This window comes from Guillardia theta (genome assembly GCF_000315625.1).
Source record: "Guillardia theta CCMP2712 unplaced genomic scaffold GUITHscaffold_39, whole genome shotgun sequence".
Lineage (NCBI taxonomy): Eukaryota > Cryptophyceae > Pyrenomonadales > Geminigeraceae > Guillardia > Guillardia theta.
In genome coordinates, this window is record NW_005434635.1 from 215,523 (window position 1) to 232,357 (window position 16,835).

The following is a 16,835-nucleotide window of genomic DNA, read 5'->3' on the forward strand; positions in this document are numbered from 1 at the left end:
AAATACAGTACCGCAAAAATATCTTTTAGTACCGCATGGTACTATGCTACTATGACGATCAGGCTGGTCAATTTTAGACGCCCTCAGAGGTTTTGCCTTTTCACGAAAGGTTGCCGATTCGAAGCCGCCGCTGCGAAATGCTGTTGCTTCAGCTCATTCCCATGACTCCCATGCTCTCCTCAGGCTACACCCGCGCCGATGGCATTACCTTCGATGGCATTCCCAGTAAGAAGACGATCTTATCTCTTGCTGACGCTTGTCTGACTTGCTTGCTTTAGGCCAGGAGGGCTTCTGGATTGTGGACAGCTACAATGCCCCGTGAGTCAACCATGCCCCTCTCCTCCCTCGTTTGTTGGCTTGCGGTGATGTGTGAAATTTTCGCAGTGCCAGCGACCCATACAGAACGACTGAGGTCAACATCGACACTCGTTATGGGGGAGGGATCGGTACCTCCGGCTTCAACGGGGGCGAGACCCCGATCTCAGATGGGTACTCGGCTGCGAGCATCGGAGTGCCACTCTTCTCATACGGTGCCTCCTAAGACTCAAGAAAAGAGACACTAGTGTGAAGATGTAGCTGTTTGCGTCTGAACAGGTTCTATATATCTATATGCCTCAAACGCTCTCGTGGTGTATGCTCTTTCACGTGACCTCACTCCCTTCTCTAACTGAAGAAATTCACTCAACGAAGAAGATGTTTGGCATCATGCCACTGAATGCCGAAGATAGCGGAGAGCTGAAGATAGCATTCAAGTTCAATCCGCACCGCCTTTGACGTGACGGGCGTTCCCCCGGGGTAACGAAAATCTCTATATCCCTTTGAAGGAATGATCAAGCATGAAATTGTGCATTTCAAAAGTACATGTCCTCAAGTGAACCATCGCTGATTTCACCCAAGTGAATCCAATACGTTCCTTAGCAGCCCTTCATCCAGACTTTCCTGGCAAGACGCTTTATTGCATTGAAGGCTTCATATACAGAAATCCGAATAACCGACTTGAAGTTCTGTTGCTGCGGCATGATCCTGAGTCCCTGCCAGTTGCGGACATGGTTGACAGCAACTTACATGTTTCCTCGCCCGGCCTACCATGATGTTGGTGCCACCGTGATGATAACCTGAAGGTTGCAGTGTGAATGTCCTTGAGATTACTCCATGACTCGTGAGATCACAATATGACGCCCTTCTACCGTAGCACCCCCATTACAGACTGACTCGAGGCAGTGTCCGCTGCCGCTGCAGGCACTGCGGCCTCACTCGGAGTTCGGAGGAGTGCTGGAGCAGTTGTTCCTCTAGCAGGATCACCTCTTGAAGGCCACTAGCTCCTTCTGCGATGTTGCTGCCCATCGTCGTCATCCTCCCGGCAGTACGACAGTGAACTTGCCACAGTGAGTTGAGTTTGTAGGCTCCTCGTGGCCCGGGTGCTCTCGTTAGGAGGAGGTCCGGTCACCCCCTCGTAGCCATACAAAACAGGGGTGAGAGTGAGAGGGGGTGGTTTCAGGGTTTGCCGGGAAATGGAGGCGGATTATGGAGCAGTGTGGTGCTTTTCGGGGGAGGAGGAGGAGGAGGAGGAGGAGGAGGAGGAGGAGGAGGAGGAGGAGGAGGAGGAGGAGGAGGAGGAGGAGGAAGGGGATGCTACTGCTGCTGATGACGACGACGATGACGACAATGAGGAGGAGGGCAAAAATTATGAGGGCATCGAGGAAGGCAAAGGGGAGGACAACAAAGAGGTTCCGATGAAGGGTAGGAAGAGGAAGGCGGTTGAGCTCAATTATCAGCTGGACTGCTTCCGTCCAAGGCCTCAATCGACAGATACACAGGTTGGTCAGCATCGATCCACCTCTCACATGCTGCTCTTCAGCATTGTTTCTCCACCTCCACCCTCATTCCATCTTTCATTCTTCCGTCCTTCCCTGACTACAGTCTACTCATAAGGACAAGACTCCAGCAGGGATGGAGTTTCCGTATTTCGTCAACGAAAAAGAGTCCCTGAAAGGACAATATCAGGAATATCGACTCTCTTTGATGGGAAGATGCATTCAGCAAAGGATGTCAAAAAGCAACGTCGTTGCAGCCAGGATAGAGGATTTCCTCCATTCCAACGTCGAAACAACAAGTTACAATGAAGGAGAAGAGACGACTACGTTTGTGCAAAAACCTTTTGAAAGGAAGGTGAACACAGAAGAACCATTGATTGGATTCAACGAATGCATTGAATGAACTTTGTCGTCGCAGGCTCCAGCAGAGCCAGCATCCGAAGACGAGTCGACACGAGACGATGAGTGGAAGTGGAAGGATGATTATTACAAGCTCTTGCTCGGTTGGAGTCGATCCGATCTGAGTGCTCCACGAGAATCTATTGGGTTGAGGCAAATGCCGGCGGCGCAGACTAGAAGTTATGAGGACAAGAGGTAGCATTCCTGGCTATCTTAGATAGTCTGCCTCTCACGGTGCTGCTTCGCAGGGAGTACCTTGTTGGGAACCTTGAGTTTGTGGTAGAGGAAACGAGGGCGATGTTGCTGCAGTCGTTGCAATCAGTTGGAAGGCGGCAAGCAGACTTCGAGTTGAGTTTCGACGATCACCCTCACAAAGGTTTGGAGCATGTTTGGGGGGCTGGAAATCCCCCCTTACATCTATTCTCTCCCATCTCTCATTTTCTCTTGCCCTCCAGTCGCTTCCTTGCGCACGAAGCATCTCATCAGAGTGGAGTTCGATCTCCGTCAAACCAAGAAGTTCCAGCCATCTCCCGAGTTTCGCATGAGGAAGGTCTGGCTCGGACTCGACTGCAATCGCATACTGTCTCTTCTGATGTTCATTCTTCTTCGACAGGCACAGCTGAAGTCCGGGACAATTTTCCTGCTCACCTGTAAATGTCAAGAAAAGTCAGGGAAGTCCAAGGTTTCGGAGTTCTTCGCTGCCCTGGCGGACTCTTCTTCTAGGGATACTAAGGGTGATTCCATTCCCCTGTGGGTTCACAAGAAGAATTCGAAGACTTTACAGGACATCGCCCCCAGCTCTCACCTGCGAGCCTTCTGTCTTTGCTCAGTGATCAGCCAGACGCGAATCTACGCCTGCTGCTCCAAACACGTCAAGTTCCCCCTCTTGACAAGCATGATGGTGCTATGACACTCCTTGGGCGGTCTTTGCCTCTCACTAGACTCTGTTGCCAGGGGGCGCCTTCTGCTGAGTACATCCGCTTCTTGTCCTCCAGCGAGGACGAGGAGAGTTCCTGCAGCGAACCCAGCGACGCCGTGCCTTGTTCTGCCCTTCAGAAGCTCAAGTCGGGGCGCAGCAAGGCGGAGGAAGCCTCGGCCACTTCAGCACGCGGCCCGTTGGAAACCTTGTACGCGGATGAGCTGGCGGGGCTGTACCCGGCTCAGCGGGAAGCCTTCTTGAAGTTCATGGAGTCAGTCCACTCCGATCCCATCGTCTCGAAGAAAGCGAGAGGTCAGCGACTTCCTTGGCCTCTAGTCATGCTCGACTCACCTTGCCCGCAGAGCCCCCCGGCTTCCATAGGGCGAGTGGGACCCAGCGGCTGCAGGTGAGCAACTTGATGGAGGCGGTGAAGTTACTGTTTTCGGTGGACCAGCTCGTCCATGGGCCACCAGGGACGGGAAAGACGAAGTTGATCCTATCCTTGCTCAGAGCCCTTGCCGGGCACGTCAGGGCCGGGGGAGACGGGAAGGAGCGGAGGCCCAGGATCCTCGTTTCTGCAGCGACCAACAAGGCAGTGCTCGTGATGCTGGAGGGGATCCTGTCGCAGGGAGGAGGGCTCGACCCCCCCACGTGTGTCACGCTGCACGGGGTGGAGGAGAGGATCTTTGACTTGACAAGTAAGCTGCGCTGGGTCGCGGAGGGACGCGGTGAACTGACGGGGAGGATGAAGGTGGGGAGGAGTGGAGCTCGAGCAGGGCCGGCGCACACCTCAGGATCGAGGAGGTTCACTGCGGAACTCAGTTGAGCTCGCTGGTGCAGCACGTCTGCCTCCTGCGGCGAGACCTGCGGGGAAGCTCCAAGTCTGATGTGGTCAGGCGAGTGGAGGAGGTAAGAGAAACAGGCGGGAGGTGAGGAGCAGCTGCTGGTACTGATGGGCAGCAGATCGTCGCGAGGTACCAGCGCTGGTTTCCAATCAGCTGGAAGACGGAGATCGAACCTTTCTTCAGCAAGCTGTTGGGCGAAGTTGAGCAGATAGAGACGAACGGGAGGTTGCAAGGGATGGAAAGCAACCTGCTCGACTCTCTGCTGGAGGAGGTGGAGAGCAAGCTGAGAAGTCTGGAGCGGGATAGGAAGGTGGTCGACAACATAGCGAGCGAGAGGCTGAGAAACTCATCTCTCATCTTCTCGACTCTCATCAGCTCGGGCTCGTCCAGGCTTGGGAGGAGCTTGCCAGTCGACATCTTGATTGTGAGTCCGTTGGAGCAAGGGGGGGGGGGTGGGCGGGTGTCTCAGGGAGCAGAGGGCAGGAAGGAGTGAGAGGAGGTTGGGGGAGGGAGGACTTATGATGTTGCTTTAGGTGGACGAGGCATCGCAAGCTCTGGACGGTAAGGAAGGAGAGAAAGTTGAAATTTTCTGATTCTCGCGCACCTGCCTTCCTAGTGCACTTTCACCTCCTCCTGCCTCCTCCTGCCTCCTCCTGCCTCCTCCTGCCTCCTCCTGCCTCCTCCTGCCTTGTCTCCCACCCCCCCCCCACCCCCCCATTATCCTGGTCATACCAACATTTGGTTGCCAGGGGAGTTGCTGGTGGCTATGAGTTCTCTTAATCCACGACTTGCGCTGCTGGTCGGTGACCCTGCCCAGCTCCCTGCTCTTGTTTTCAGCCAGGTACTCTTCCAGCTCCTGCCTCTGATGCCGTCACCTCCATGCCCACTTCACCTCTCATCCTCCTGCTCTCCTGCTACCTTCTTGCTCCTCCTCTGACTTAGCTTCCACCGACCTCGATCTTTCCTCCTCTTCCTCCTCGCCTCACTTCCTGCATGTCTTACAGGACAAGAAGACCATCGCATGGTCGACGCCGGCCATGTCAAGACTGATGGACGGCGGTCAGCCCTACGTGCTCCTGAACGAGCAGAGGAGAATGCCGGACGCTATCGCTGAGTTCCCCATCCGCGAGTTCTACGAGAACAGAGTCAAGAGCATGAAGAGCAGGTCCGGGCAGCCCTCCGTCAATCTCCAGCCGATCCCATGGCTGCGGCAGTGCTACTGCTTCGTGGACGTCAAGGGGCAGGAGGAGGCGGGAGCTCTTTCTTCCGGCCCTGCTCTCGCTACCGACAGGAGCTACAGCAACAGGAGGGAGGCGATGCTCGTCTGTCACATCCTGCAGCAGCTCCAGGGACAACTCCAGCTTGTACTGGGCAGGGACGTCTCCGTCATAACCTTCTACTCTGCGCAGGTGGAGGCGATCTACGACAGTCTGAGGAGGAAGGGGATGAACAGGAGGACGGGAGTCTACACTGTTGACAGCTTCCAGGGGTCGGAGAGCGACGTCGTCTTGTGCTCCTGCGTGCGATCCAACGGCGGAGGAGGATGCGGCTTCCTGGCAGACAGGAGGAGGCTCAACGTTGCCCTCACCCGTGCCAAGAAACTGCTTATCGTCGTCGGGTCTGCGTCGACGCTGAAAAGATCTTCAAGCGCGGCCCTCCGCATGTTGGTGGAGGACGCGGAGAAGAGGAAGGTGGTGGTGGAGGAGGAAGAGTTGGTGGGCAAGGGGGTGAGGGCCTGGGGTGACAGGGAGCTGATGGGACGGAGGATGAGCCATGGAGGAGCTAGAGGGAGGGAGGCGAAGAGGAGGAGGGAGAAGAAATGAAGCAAGGGCAGGAGAGCGTCTTCATGATCGCTGGATGGTTTGGGCAAGAGCGTCGCAAGCCCGGCAGGGGGAGGAGGACGGAAGATTTTTCTGCTCCATCAGTCGGAGGTGGAGCTGCTGGGCCTCGTGCAAGAACTGCTCCTGTCGTGCGAGTCTCAGAAAGGGGAAGGACAAGAGGCGGCTGACCGCATGGTGATGGTCGTTGAGCGCGACTGCCTTCTCCCCCTCAGCGATGGCGTCGGCAAACCTCTTCTCCTGCGGCACATGTCACGTTCTCATGACATTGGAGCAGCATGGAGATGAAGAGTGAGAGACAAGGAGTGAGAGAAAGGGGAAACAGGAGGAGGAGGAGGAGGAGGAGGAGGAGGAGGAGGAGGAGGAGGAGGAGAGGAGGAGGAAAGGGAAGATTGAGGGGGAGAGAGGATGGAGGGGGGATCGCGAGTGATTACAGTAGCATTCAAGGAAGAAGCCTGAGAGCAAGGAGCGTCAGCTCAGCACAGCATCGGAGTGTCGCTGTACCTCTTCCATCGACTCCTTCCTTTTGCGCATGCTGCTGACTATTCCAGAGATCTTCTGAACCTGGCGGAAGGGAGCATGAGACAACAGGAGGGAACCTCCACATTCCTGCTCCTCACCAGCGCTCGCAGGTCCCTCTTCGTCTCTCTCGCCTGCTTCTCCTTCGTCTCTCGCGCTGTCGCATCCACCACGTAGGAGCCAACCTGCCGCACCTGCTGCGAACTTCAGCTCCCGGGGGCTCGAGCCTTGTGCTGTGGTGGACCTCGTTGGAGATGCGATGGATGCTGGAGGAGAGCTCCTTGATCTCATGCCGAACGTTGTCGTTGTTCCTCCTCCTCCTCAGCCCCCTGTTCAGCCCTGACTTACCAACGTCTGCCCGCACGCTCCTCCTTCACCTCCTTGCATCTTGTAGCTGCCCCACAAACCGATTGATCTTCACGTCCTGCCGCCGGATGGATGGCCAGCTGTGCAGGCCGGCGGCCCGATTAAGCTTCTTCACGAGCTTGTTCACCGTGATCGCCCTCCTCGCGTCCTTCTCAGCGTCTTTGAAGTCGTGCAGCTGGATGTTGCGCTTGCCCCTGTCGATCAGGGACGCGATCTTCGCTTGTTCCCCCTGCAGCTTCCTCCTCAAGGCTTGCTTCTGCTCTCTGCCACGTCGGGGGTCAGCAGCACATCCTACGGCCAAGAGCCTTCAGACCTGATCTCCTCCCTCTCCACGATGAGCTTCTCCAGCGCCTTCGCCTCCTTCAGGAGGTCCGGGTGCTTGTCGATCTCCTTCATGAAACACCCTTTGGCGTCCTCATTCCAGTTGCACACACAGCTTGCTTCCCTCGCGCATCGCTGCGCTGCTCTCGTCACCAGCTCCTTGAGGCTCGGGATGCAGTCTGGATCTGTCCTGCACTCCACCACTGTCTCATGCACCGGAGACCTCGACCGGAGCGACTCAGGCCCGGGGGGACCCAGGATACCGATGGTGGCCAACAGCAAGGCGGAGCAAAGGAGGAGCAAGGGGCGACTTGACCGATACCAGCGCTGATCTCTCAGTTGCAGCGGAGGCGATTCGACCATGAGCGAGCGGTCTCGTGTCAAAACATCCCCACGACGACCTGCCAGGTGCTGTTACGTCAGTAGTCAAGACCAGCCGTTCGCGTGCTAGCGCGGATCCCTACAGGGGACAAGACATGAGAAAGGGATGCCAGTGATGCCAGTGTTGGTGTTAAAGTAGGTGGATGTGGCGACGGGGACGTTCATCGTCGAGGTTAGGTTCCAGGTTACGTTTGAGATCGAGGTCGACACAGAGGGAGAGTGTGTGGTTTGGGGGTCTAATCTTCGAAAAACACGCTAATTCCCTCAACATCGTGTTGCTCTATTCGTCATATATCTTTCTTTCGTTATACCATGAATCATGGAACAATCTCTGACGGTCAATGAAGTTACATGGTAAAGGAGATTCGCCATGGTTGTTTATCATTATCCTCATCATCCTGAGTATCATCTCTTCCCTCGCTTCCTGCCCCTTCGTCCTTGTCCTGTTGCTACTCCTCTCCCTCCTCTCTGTCATCATCTTCCTATCTTTCCTCTCCCCTCGCCCTCCGACTCGCTTCCTGGCCCTTCCTCCCTGCCCGACTGCGATTCGATGCTGTCATGATTTGCTTCCTAGCTATGGACCCGGCGCCGCCCGCCCTCCGAATAAACAGTCTGGTCTCAGTTACGTAGCACTTCCGGAGTCCTATCGGAGTTTCAGAGCCGGAGGCCCGGAGGAGAATGAGGGGGATGAAGGAACCTCTGTTTTTCGTTTACTACTGCTGTAAAAGGATTTAGCTGTAAAATTCATTTTTAACCATCGCGTTTCTAGAACCCGACGCGGGTGGAAGGTGATCGAAGGGGTGGTGGGGGTACTTAAGGCTAGGTAGCCTCAAGGGTTGGGTTGGCCCGCCTCATGAAGGTGGGTTCCATGAAATACACGGGGGTTGTACAAATTGTTCTGTGATATGGGTGGGGTATTGTAAAGTACTCCCCTTTTCACCTAATTTCCATTTGTTTTCTATGGTGGGGTGAAGCACAAAAGAGAGGTGGGGTCTATGGGGTGGTACCAAGAAAAGGGTAGTCCTTGGGCTCTGATGTTCGGAGGGACGCAATGAAGAAGAGTGGCACATCGCCAATCAAGGGGGTAGGGTGTGGTAAGTGCATCCTAATGGACTGGTACCAAAGGGGGTCCTTCCGAGTCAATTCACATGGTGGGTGGTCAGAGAATTTTCTTTGTGTGGGTAGGGTACTAAGTACCCACCCGCCATTTCCCGCACCTAGCTTCATGTCTTTGTGGAAATTAAAATGGGGCGGAAGTTTATTGAGGGTGGGGTCCTCGATGAGAGCCTTAAAACCGAACGGGTGGTATGATTTGAGTGGATTCAAGGGGGTGGAATACAAATGGGGTGGGTAGTCGGAATGAAGGGGTTGAAAGGAAGTTTTGAGATCGAAACCTGTAAAGAGCAGGGTGAGGGTATAAATAATTGTTCAGCAAGCAGGTAGGTGGGGTAGTATCAAATTCAGGGTACTGGGGTCACAACATGAAAAGTCTCCGAAGTCGGGTTCAATCCTGGGGGTGAGGGTACCTACCCTTGAGGTCTACAAAAACAATCAGCTATGACAAAATACCATGAATAAGGGGTACTACCTATCTTTGTGGGTCACTAATGAACACAGGTCGAATACATGGGGTATCACAAGAAACAATGTTTCTAAGGTAGGGTCCATGTACAGAGGGGTACTCGAAACGGGATCGGGGGCTGGGGGTGGGGTGAGGACCCATATAAGATCGAAAGAATCGTGGCATGGAACTGCACAGAGTGTGAGGAGTTGGTAGAGGCTACGTACGCAACACAAAGATCATAAGAGCAGACTAGTTTGTCTTGTTGTTACCGTTCCTGTGTTTCAAGTTCTACTTGTCGACAAGTTCCAAAGGAGGCAACTCAACCTTATCCCTTGATTGATCAAAGATTCAAACCCCCTTCCTACCATCGAAGTTCTGATATGGCTTTGAAAGCTTCCTTTCTCTTTCTTCTTTCTGCCTTCTTGGCGGTGTCAGTGAATCAATCCTTGGCATTCCACGTTCCCGTGACTGGGAGAGCAGCTCTTGCTCTGCAGACCCCATCCCTGCGCTCGAAGACTTGCGTGCATGGGGCAAGCTCCCTGCGTTGTGCGACATCGGCGCAACCTCTCAAAGACAACATCTTTTTGAACAGGATGGCTACCAGCATGGAAGTAATGATCTCTCGCGTTTTCCCCGCCGGAGCAGGATGGCAGTTGGCATCCATCATGGCGAGCAATGCTGGAGTGGCAACAAACTCGCTCCTTTTCTGCAGCCTCCTGGGCTTTGGCAACTTCTTTGGAGTGATCGTAGGACACATGCTGTGGGAGGGTCTGAAGAAGGTCGTGAGAGGAGACGTCGATCTTTCCCGGGAGTTTCAGGTCGCGTCCTTGCTCGGTGGAGCCGCGTTCTTCTCTGGCCTGTCATGGCAGGTGGCGATGAATATCTTCAAAGCTGTCGGGGTTGGGCTGTACCAGTCCTTCACTTCAGTCGGCATTGTGTGCACCATGGCCTTCTTTCTGGGAATGCGCCTCATGCGACAGAACCTGAGCCCCATCATGTCGGCTGTGGACAAGAACTCGTTCGTGAACGTCCGGTCGGACATCGGCCTTTCCATTGCTATCGGAGGAGCTACGGCTGGTCTTGTCTTCACTGACGCCTTCTTGGGCGCATCTCCTTTCCTCGCCTTCCTCGAAATGAAGACGGCTGTATCTCCCCTCGTCTCTGTGCTCTTCGGCGGTCTTGCTTCCTCCTTGGGTTTCCTCGCCACCACGGCAGTCCAGGCTCTGAACAAGAAGAAGTGCTGGTTGGACAGCAACTTCAAACCCTGAGCAAATCGACGTTTCCCGTGAGGATGTGACATTTCTCTGTCAGTGTACAATATTCTTGACCGTCTTATCTTTTTGTGTGAGTTTTGAAATTAGTTCAAGTTTCGCTTCTACATAAACTTCACTTCAGATAATCGCTCTTGTGCAGCACATCCAAAGGTTTCCCGTTCTTCACCTTGCAAGATCACCATCAGCTTGTCACTGTAGTGCATCAATTTCACCTCCTCTGCCATTAGCACGATAAGGTGAGGAAGAAGCTTGTGATTGAGAGAGGTTGCTTTATTCGCCTTCGCCTTCAGCTGCTCGATCTCTGCACCTGAGAACAGCGGTCAAGATAAACAAGACCCGTCGATGGTGCGAGCACACGTGCTCCCTGCAGCTGCTTCTCTGCTGCTTTCAGCTGCAACGCAAGGTGAGAAGCTGCAGCGAACAAGGACGCGAGACCTCCTTCTTCAACTGGACGTTGGCGTTCTTCTTGCTCTCGTCGGCAAGCGAGAGCCGGAGATCTTGGTTCTCTGCCTCCAGCCGCACGCACCTGGAATGCAGTCAGCGCATTTCCTCTCTGCTCTCTGCGCCTTGATTGCCTGCGTTGCGCCGCCTCCTTCTCACTTCGCAAGCTCTCTGGGATCACGACATGAGCAGGCATCCCTTGCTCATGATGAACCCACCATGATCGTTGGCGCTCTGCTGCAGGCTCCTCCTCAGCTCCCGGATCTCCGTCTCCCGTCAGTCATAGAATGGGGGGAGCAGGAGATGAGATTCACTTGAGTCTCGAACGAACGGGAGATGTTCTTCTGCAGAAATAAGTGAGCAGCTCGTTTTCGCGGCTAGTCGGCGGCACACACTTTGTCTTGGACCAGCCGCTCGATCTCCCATGTAGCATCGTCTCGCTCAGCCTGAGCTTTCTTCACCTTGATTACATAGGAGCATGAGAACGAGCTATCGCTGTCCCCACACTGATACAACGCACCCATCACACCTCCGCCCCCCTCCCCGCCCCCCCTGGCTCCTTCCCACTCCGCCCCCGTCACCATCTGACGCAGTTCGTCAATTTCCTTCTGGCGTGTTTCGACGCTGAGGTCACATTGCACTGACGCGTCAGCCTTGCAGACTTCTTCCATGGACGTCAGCAGCGGTAGCAGATAAGTCGCCTTGCCTTTGGCTTTTTTCACGCTGTCTAGAGTTGCCTTGACGACGTCTTTCCTCTCTCTTGGCGATGGAATGCTGTTGTTGATCTCCTGCACTATCTGCATTGCCTGCCCCTTGCCATCAGCCTAGGACACCGAACTCTCGCATGCACCTCAAGCATCATGCATCGACTCTCTGCAGACTCGAGTTGAGCGAGGAGCTTGGAATCTGCATCTGCAAACTTGGAAGCCTGGTGGGGGGGCAAGCTTGAGGGCAGCAAGAGACAACAGACATCAGGGCACCGCCAACCGCAGGGCTTCGTTCTCAACCAGAAGTCCGTCGATTCTCTCTCTTTCACGGCAGCGTTCAGAGCGAGGATGAGGGAAAAACTGAAAGGCGATCATGTCAAATACTCACTGCTGATCTCGTGAGGTCTGCTCTAAAACTTGATATCTTCCCTCCATCTCTTTCTGCCTTTTCACACACCGAGTCATTTCGCACCACCTCCCGGGCAATTTTCAGCAACCACCTGCCGTGGCTCTCGACAAGGATCCTTGTGCATTCCTGCTGGAGCTCATCGAACTGATCCAAAAACTTGTTCTTTATCTCTTTCCCTGCCTCCTGGGCTTTCCTCAGGTCCTCTGACACTTGAACGACGGAATTTTCCGCGTCATGCAAAGCTGCTCTCAGCCTGAGAATCTCTTCCTGCAGCCCACGTGCTTCCGCAGTTGTGTCCTTGAGCCTCGTCCTCTCCGCATCCTGAAGTCTGGAACGATCTATCATCATCATGTTGCCCAAAGTGACACGTAGGACAACCGGGATGCAAGCCTCGATGCCTCCTCCTCTGCCGCCTGCTTTGCCTGCCGGGCAAGCAGGCAAGCTTGCAATGCAGAGTCTTTCATCTTCTCTTCTCTCTTGAGCTTCTCGACCAATTGAGCATTCTCCACTTTCAGTTCCTGTCAATCACGTTGCTGATCAGTCAAGGGCAGAAGAATCACAATCGAGCACGTTGAGCTCGCTGCTCCGTGTCACGTGGACTCCAGGTGGGCCACTCCTCCATGGCGTGATCCTCCTGGAGAAGCTAGATGAGTCCAGCTCCGTCTCAGCCATCCCCTGCGTCCTCTTCGAGCTTCAGTTCGCAACCTTCATGACCGTCATCGTCTGCGATCTGTACGACCACGGTTTGAAATTTCAGCAACCTTTCCGCAACAACGAAAGTTTCACTCGGTGGCACCGAGCAGGCGGCTCGAAGGCCGAGCCGCAAGAGGAGGAGAAACTTAGGTAGGAAGCCTCGGATGCCCGGGAGGAGGGGGACTGAGGGGACAGTGGTGGCGGAGGAGGCAGGAGGTTGACGTCGCTCAGCTTCTGGGGCTGCTGCTCTGACCGCTGCAAGCTTTTCAAAGTTGAAAAGTTCCAACCCCGGGCCGGAGTGAACGCAGTGCGTGAGGGGCCTCCCGGAGTCCGACCCGGTCAGACTCAGCCGCGGTTGCCGCAGTGGCGCAGTGCACGTGCCCGGCGGGCCCGGCTGACTCATTGAACTAGCCGGCGGCCGGTCCCAGCGGCCCTCACGGCGGCGTTCAACGGTTCACGGTGTCGGACACACTCATCAGCGACCGTCTTGTCACGGAGAGTCAATTGTACTTCTTTACTCAAAGGTAAGTTAAAATTCAGTACGAGAACAATCGAGAACAATCAGTGTACAATTTGTACCGTACCGTGATCCGATCGTTGACAGTACGGTGGTCAAAGTTCAAAAGTTAGGTTCAAAATCAGCACCGTAGGAAAATCAGGAGAGTCACCAGACAGCGAGAACCAAGGGCCTTATAATGCCGACTGCTGTCCCCCAAACTTAACTGATACCTTCACTTAACAACTGAGCGGCAGCGCATATCAACTGCCACTAAAAACCAACAACGGTCACTCAGGCAGAGACCGAACCAAACCAGCGGCTCAAGTTCATTTTACTACACTGTGATATGGAAACCTGCCCACTGACTTTCTGAGGCCTGGAACGAACTCTTTTTTTACTGCACACATGTCTGAGGCTCTCAAGGGGTGGGAGGGGGGCGAGGGAGGGGTGGGCGGGGTGACCAGTAATTTTTTTGCTTGACCCCTGATTCTGAGAGGGCACTGTACTTCTCTCCCGCCCGGTCAACTTCAAAAAAGAAACTGAAGATGACCCCCCCTTCCTCCTCACTCCCTCCCCCTCCCTCCCCATCCCGCCCCCCTTTAATATAAAATTCTCAGGAAAAAATCAATTTTTATTGCATTTGGCTAAAATAATAAGTCATGTCCAAACCTCGAGCTCCCTTTATGTGTGCTCCGGGAACTCCAATGACCATCACCCGGCCATGTTGGCATGCGTTAAATGCTGCTCGTGCGAGGACGACTGCCTGGTCTGCTCCATGAACTCCGTTCACGCTGCTCCCGTCCCTCCCTCCCCTCCCCGTCGCCCCAAGAAGTCTGACAAGTGGACCCAAGACAGGAAGCAGCGCCACAAGCTCTCCTGCAGGAACAAGAGCAGGCTCAGCCTCCAGGACAAGATGGACATCGTGTCGCTCTTCTACAGTCCGATGCCGCCGTCATCGTCGACGACGCAGGTGGTCACGCAGAGCTCCATCGCCAAGATGTACGGGAAGAGCCGCTCCGCCATCTGCAAGGTCCTCAAGTCGAAGCAGGTAGAGGCCTTGCTCCAAAAGGTGTTAACGGCCGGTGACACGGGAAGAGAGCGGTGGGCGGGGACCCAGGCCTTGCGGGAGGCGAAGATGCCGAGCATAAAGAGAGAGGGAGGGGAGGAGGAGTCTTCTGCGGACGCGAAGGAGCTTTGTGGAAGCGGGCGGGTCGTCGGAGGGGGGGGGAGGGTACTGGGCTGTATGGGGGGTAAACTATGTGACGAGCACAGATGCTGAATGTGAGCACCAAGGAAAGAGGATGAGGGAGAGGAGGGAGGCAGAGCGGGTAGACTCTAAGTCTGTAGATCTAATCATATGTTTGTAATGAAAAGTTATAGTTGCGAAGAGTACAAGAATGTATCTGAGGAGCCAGTTATTCGCATCTGAATGGACAAGAACCTTGATCAAATCGAGAAGCTTTTGAGATCCTCTGCTTTCAAATATTTTTGTATTATTTGACATATGAATCGTTATCTTGAATTTGCAGTCCTGATCCCGTCTCAGTAATGTCGTCATATGTGCACATTTGCATGTTCCTCGTGTTGAGCTTGTAAAACGCTGGGATAAATGCAATGAGAGCACTGGTTTAAGAGACTAAATGACAAATCTGGTAAAGGCGTCTTATAACTCCCAAAAATTGTCAAGCCTCCATGGCGTGTCCTCTTGCTTTTGACAATGCGAATGCGTCAATTCATACAATTCAGGTGTGATCTTGTAATGAAGCAAAGGGGGACGAGGACGTCCAATATCAACCTTGGACAACTTGATCTGTCAATCAATATCCATGATTTGCTCAACTACTTTGAACATGCAACTTTCAAGAATTTACAGAGGTAAAGTGAAAAAAGGACTTCTTGCTCATGTTGCTCAGAGATCCAAGCCCTGATCCTTGGATCCTGGAGCAAAGCTGTTCACGAAAGATCCATGGTAATGCATACCCGATACTTCAAAAGTGGTCTGCATGAAGCAGGGCAAGTGCAAATGAACCGATCCTGCTATGCTTTGAAAAACTCTCCTCGATTCCAACATCCCTGAGACTCGAGATACACATAGTCCTCCCCGTTTGATCAAGTCATGCTTGCTCTGATAGCTTCCTGACAGATTCAGTTTCTTGCCTGGGAACTTAAATCTCGTCCAATATCCTACATTCGTCCTCTAGTGAATTGATTGTAACTTGAGGACCTTGCAGATGGCGGAGCGGCTCTTCCCGTACATCTTGGCGATGGAGCTCTGCGTGACCACCTGCGTCGTCGACGATGACGGCGGCATCGGACTGTAGAAGAGCGACACGATGTCCATCTTGTCCTGGAGGCTGAGCCTGCTCTTGTTCCTGCAGGAGAGCTTGTGGCGCTGCTTCCTGTCTTGGGTCCACTTGTCAGACTTCTTGGGGAGACGGGGTGGCGGGGGGTGGTGGTGGTGGGGGGGACTGTGATCACGGATTCTTGCCTGTAGTAAACACATCTATAAAACGAGACTTTTAAAAGGTAAAACAACACTCACTGCGGCCTCTCAAGTATGGTACTCGTACTGATTTTTAGCTTAACTTTGAGTAAAGAAGGGGGGCATTGAGGTTATATGGATACTCTCTGGACTGAGTAATGCCGGGCCGGGTCGTGGCACCGTCTGACTCAGGTCACGGGGGAAGCCTTGAACGGTTGCCAACCGTAACTTCAGTGAAGCCAGTGGCCGGGTGGCCGCCACGGGCCCGGGCCGCGCCGCGCGCCCTGCAGGCCGGCCCGGGCCTGCTCACCGTCGTTCAACGGCGTGACGGTTGGGGTAGTAATAAAAACAAAGCATACGATAAAGGTTGAACTTCGAATTATAAATGAACTGTTTCAAATCCAGTAATAGGTAGATACTACCAAAAATCTTATCTTCCGAAAAATAACATCACTGTCACAGAGTCATGCTTTTCAGAAGGATCTACAATCATGATCGTGTTTGTAGATTTAAATATCAGTGCTGTTTGATATCTCTTCTCCTGTTCTCACCGGAGTCGGCGAAGGGGCTTCTTGATCTCTGCCCAGCTCTCAAGATGCTCGGAGCCTCGGAGCCCTCAACGATCAATCCCTTCACTATCGTTTGCCTTCCTCTTCAGCATACCGTCTCTATCCTCCCTACAAATTGCACTGCATTGAATTTGCACCTTTTTTTGTGACTCACAGAGTCTAGGCAAGCACGCCCCGTCGTACCTAGACTGCTGGTCAAGCGCGAGCATCCACATGTCTCGAATCCATGTCAACGTTTTCAGATCGGACTCACACCCTCCCTGGCCGACAGCAGTCACTGACCCTGTCGTGCTCGCTGTATTCTAGTAAACCCAGCAGTGATTGCTGGTTTGTTGTGTGTACAACACAACTTCAACTTTTCATTACAAACATACGATTAGACATATAGACTTAGAGCTTACCTGCTCTGCCTCCCTCCTCCACCTGCGTCGTCTTCGTCATCGACGGCGGCATCGGACTGTAGAAGAGCGACACGATGTCCATCTTGTCCTGGAGGCTGAGCCTGCTCTTGTTCCTGCAGGAGAGCTTGTGGCGCTGCTTCCTGTCTTGGGTCCACTTCTTGTCAGACTTCTTGGGGCGACGGGGAGGGGAGGGAAGGACGGGAGTCACTGGGTGAACGGATGTGAGCTGCTCTTCCCGTACATCCGGGCCAAGTTGGCAATGGAGCACTCTGCGTGACTCTTCACCACCTTCGTCGACGACGGAGCGACACGATGTCCATCTTTGTCCTGGAGGCTGAGCCTGCCGCTCTTGTTCCTACAGGACGCTCATCTGACGGCGCTGCCGTTCACGGTG

At 54.0% G+C, this 16,835-nt stretch overlaps 7 protein-coding genes across 7 annotated transcripts; 4 read left to right on the forward strand and 3 right to left on the reverse strand.

The window, feature by feature from the left end:
• Positions 1 to 137: 137 nt before the first annotated feature.
• On the forward strand, positions 138 to 671 carry GUITHDRAFT_139572 (hypothetical protein; the record flags this gene model as incomplete). Its single annotated transcript, XM_005831556.1, has 4 exons — positions 138 to 225; positions 279 to 318; positions 385 to 530; positions 595 to 671. The coding sequence occupies 4 exons, from the start codon at positions 138 to 140 to the stop codon at positions 669 to 671; spliced, it is 351 nt and encodes a 116-aa protein (XP_005831613.1).
• Positions 672 to 5,443: 4,772 nt separating this feature from the next.
• On the forward strand, positions 5,444 to 5,620 carry GUITHDRAFT_59672 (hypothetical protein; the record flags this gene model as incomplete). Its single annotated transcript, XM_005831557.1, has 1 exon — positions 5,444 to 5,620. A coding segment is annotated over one exon (177 nt), but the record flags the coding sequence as incomplete, so codon positions are not given.
• Positions 5,621 to 5,821: 201 nt separating this feature from the next.
• On the reverse strand, positions 5,822 to 7,384 carry GUITHDRAFT_109410 (hypothetical protein; the record flags this gene model as incomplete). Its single annotated transcript, XM_005831558.1, has 8 exons — positions 5,822 to 5,941; positions 5,987 to 6,055; positions 6,250 to 6,270; positions 6,320 to 6,379; positions 6,436 to 6,528; positions 6,579 to 6,663; positions 6,712 to 6,963; positions 7,014 to 7,384. 8 exons carry the CDS (start codon positions 7,382 to 7,384, stop codon positions 5,822 to 5,824), a joined length of 1,071 nt encoding a protein of 356 aa, XP_005831615.1.
• Positions 7,385 to 9,462: 2,078 nt separating this feature from the next.
• On the forward strand, positions 9,463 to 10,365 carry GUITHDRAFT_152930 (hypothetical protein). Its single transcript, XM_005831559.1, is given in 2 exon segments — positions 9,463 to 9,726; positions 9,746 to 10,365. The coding sequence occupies 2 exon segments, from the start codon at positions 9,613 to 9,615 to the stop codon at positions 10,232 to 10,234; spliced, it is 603 nt and encodes a 200-aa protein (XP_005831616.1). The 5' UTR covers positions 9,463 to 9,612; the 3' UTR covers positions 10,235 to 10,365.
• GUITHDRAFT_109412 (hypothetical protein) lies at positions 10,353 to 12,469 on the reverse strand (the record flags this gene model as incomplete). Its single annotated transcript, XM_005831560.1, has 13 exons — positions 10,353 to 10,406; positions 10,453 to 10,547; positions 10,598 to 10,631; positions 10,676 to 10,766; positions 10,863 to 10,945; positions 10,996 to 11,025; positions 11,077 to 11,142; positions 11,263 to 11,487; positions 11,532 to 11,609; positions 11,662 to 11,710; positions 11,889 to 12,125; positions 12,176 to 12,305; positions 12,358 to 12,469. The coding sequence occupies 13 exons, from the start codon at positions 12,467 to 12,469 to the stop codon at positions 10,353 to 10,355; spliced, it is 1,284 nt and encodes a 427-aa protein (XP_005831617.1).
• A 1,295-nt stretch (positions 12,470 to 13,764) lies between these two features.
• Positions 13,765 to 14,294, forward strand: GUITHDRAFT_109413 (hypothetical protein; the record flags this gene model as incomplete). Its single annotated transcript, XM_005831561.1, has 2 exons — positions 13,765 to 14,199; positions 14,262 to 14,294. The coding sequence occupies 2 exons, from the start codon at positions 13,765 to 13,767 to the stop codon at positions 14,292 to 14,294; spliced, it is 468 nt and encodes a 155-aa protein (XP_005831618.1).
• Positions 14,295 to 15,186: 892 nt separating this feature from the next.
• GUITHDRAFT_109414 (hypothetical protein) lies at positions 15,187 to 16,255 on the reverse strand (the record flags this gene model as incomplete). Its single annotated transcript, XM_005831562.1, has 3 exons — positions 15,187 to 15,392; positions 16,023 to 16,106; positions 16,195 to 16,255. The coding sequence occupies 3 exons, from the start codon at positions 16,253 to 16,255 to the stop codon at positions 15,187 to 15,189; spliced, it is 351 nt and encodes a 116-aa protein (XP_005831619.1).
• Between the last annotated feature and the right edge of the window lie 580 nt (positions 16,256 to 16,835).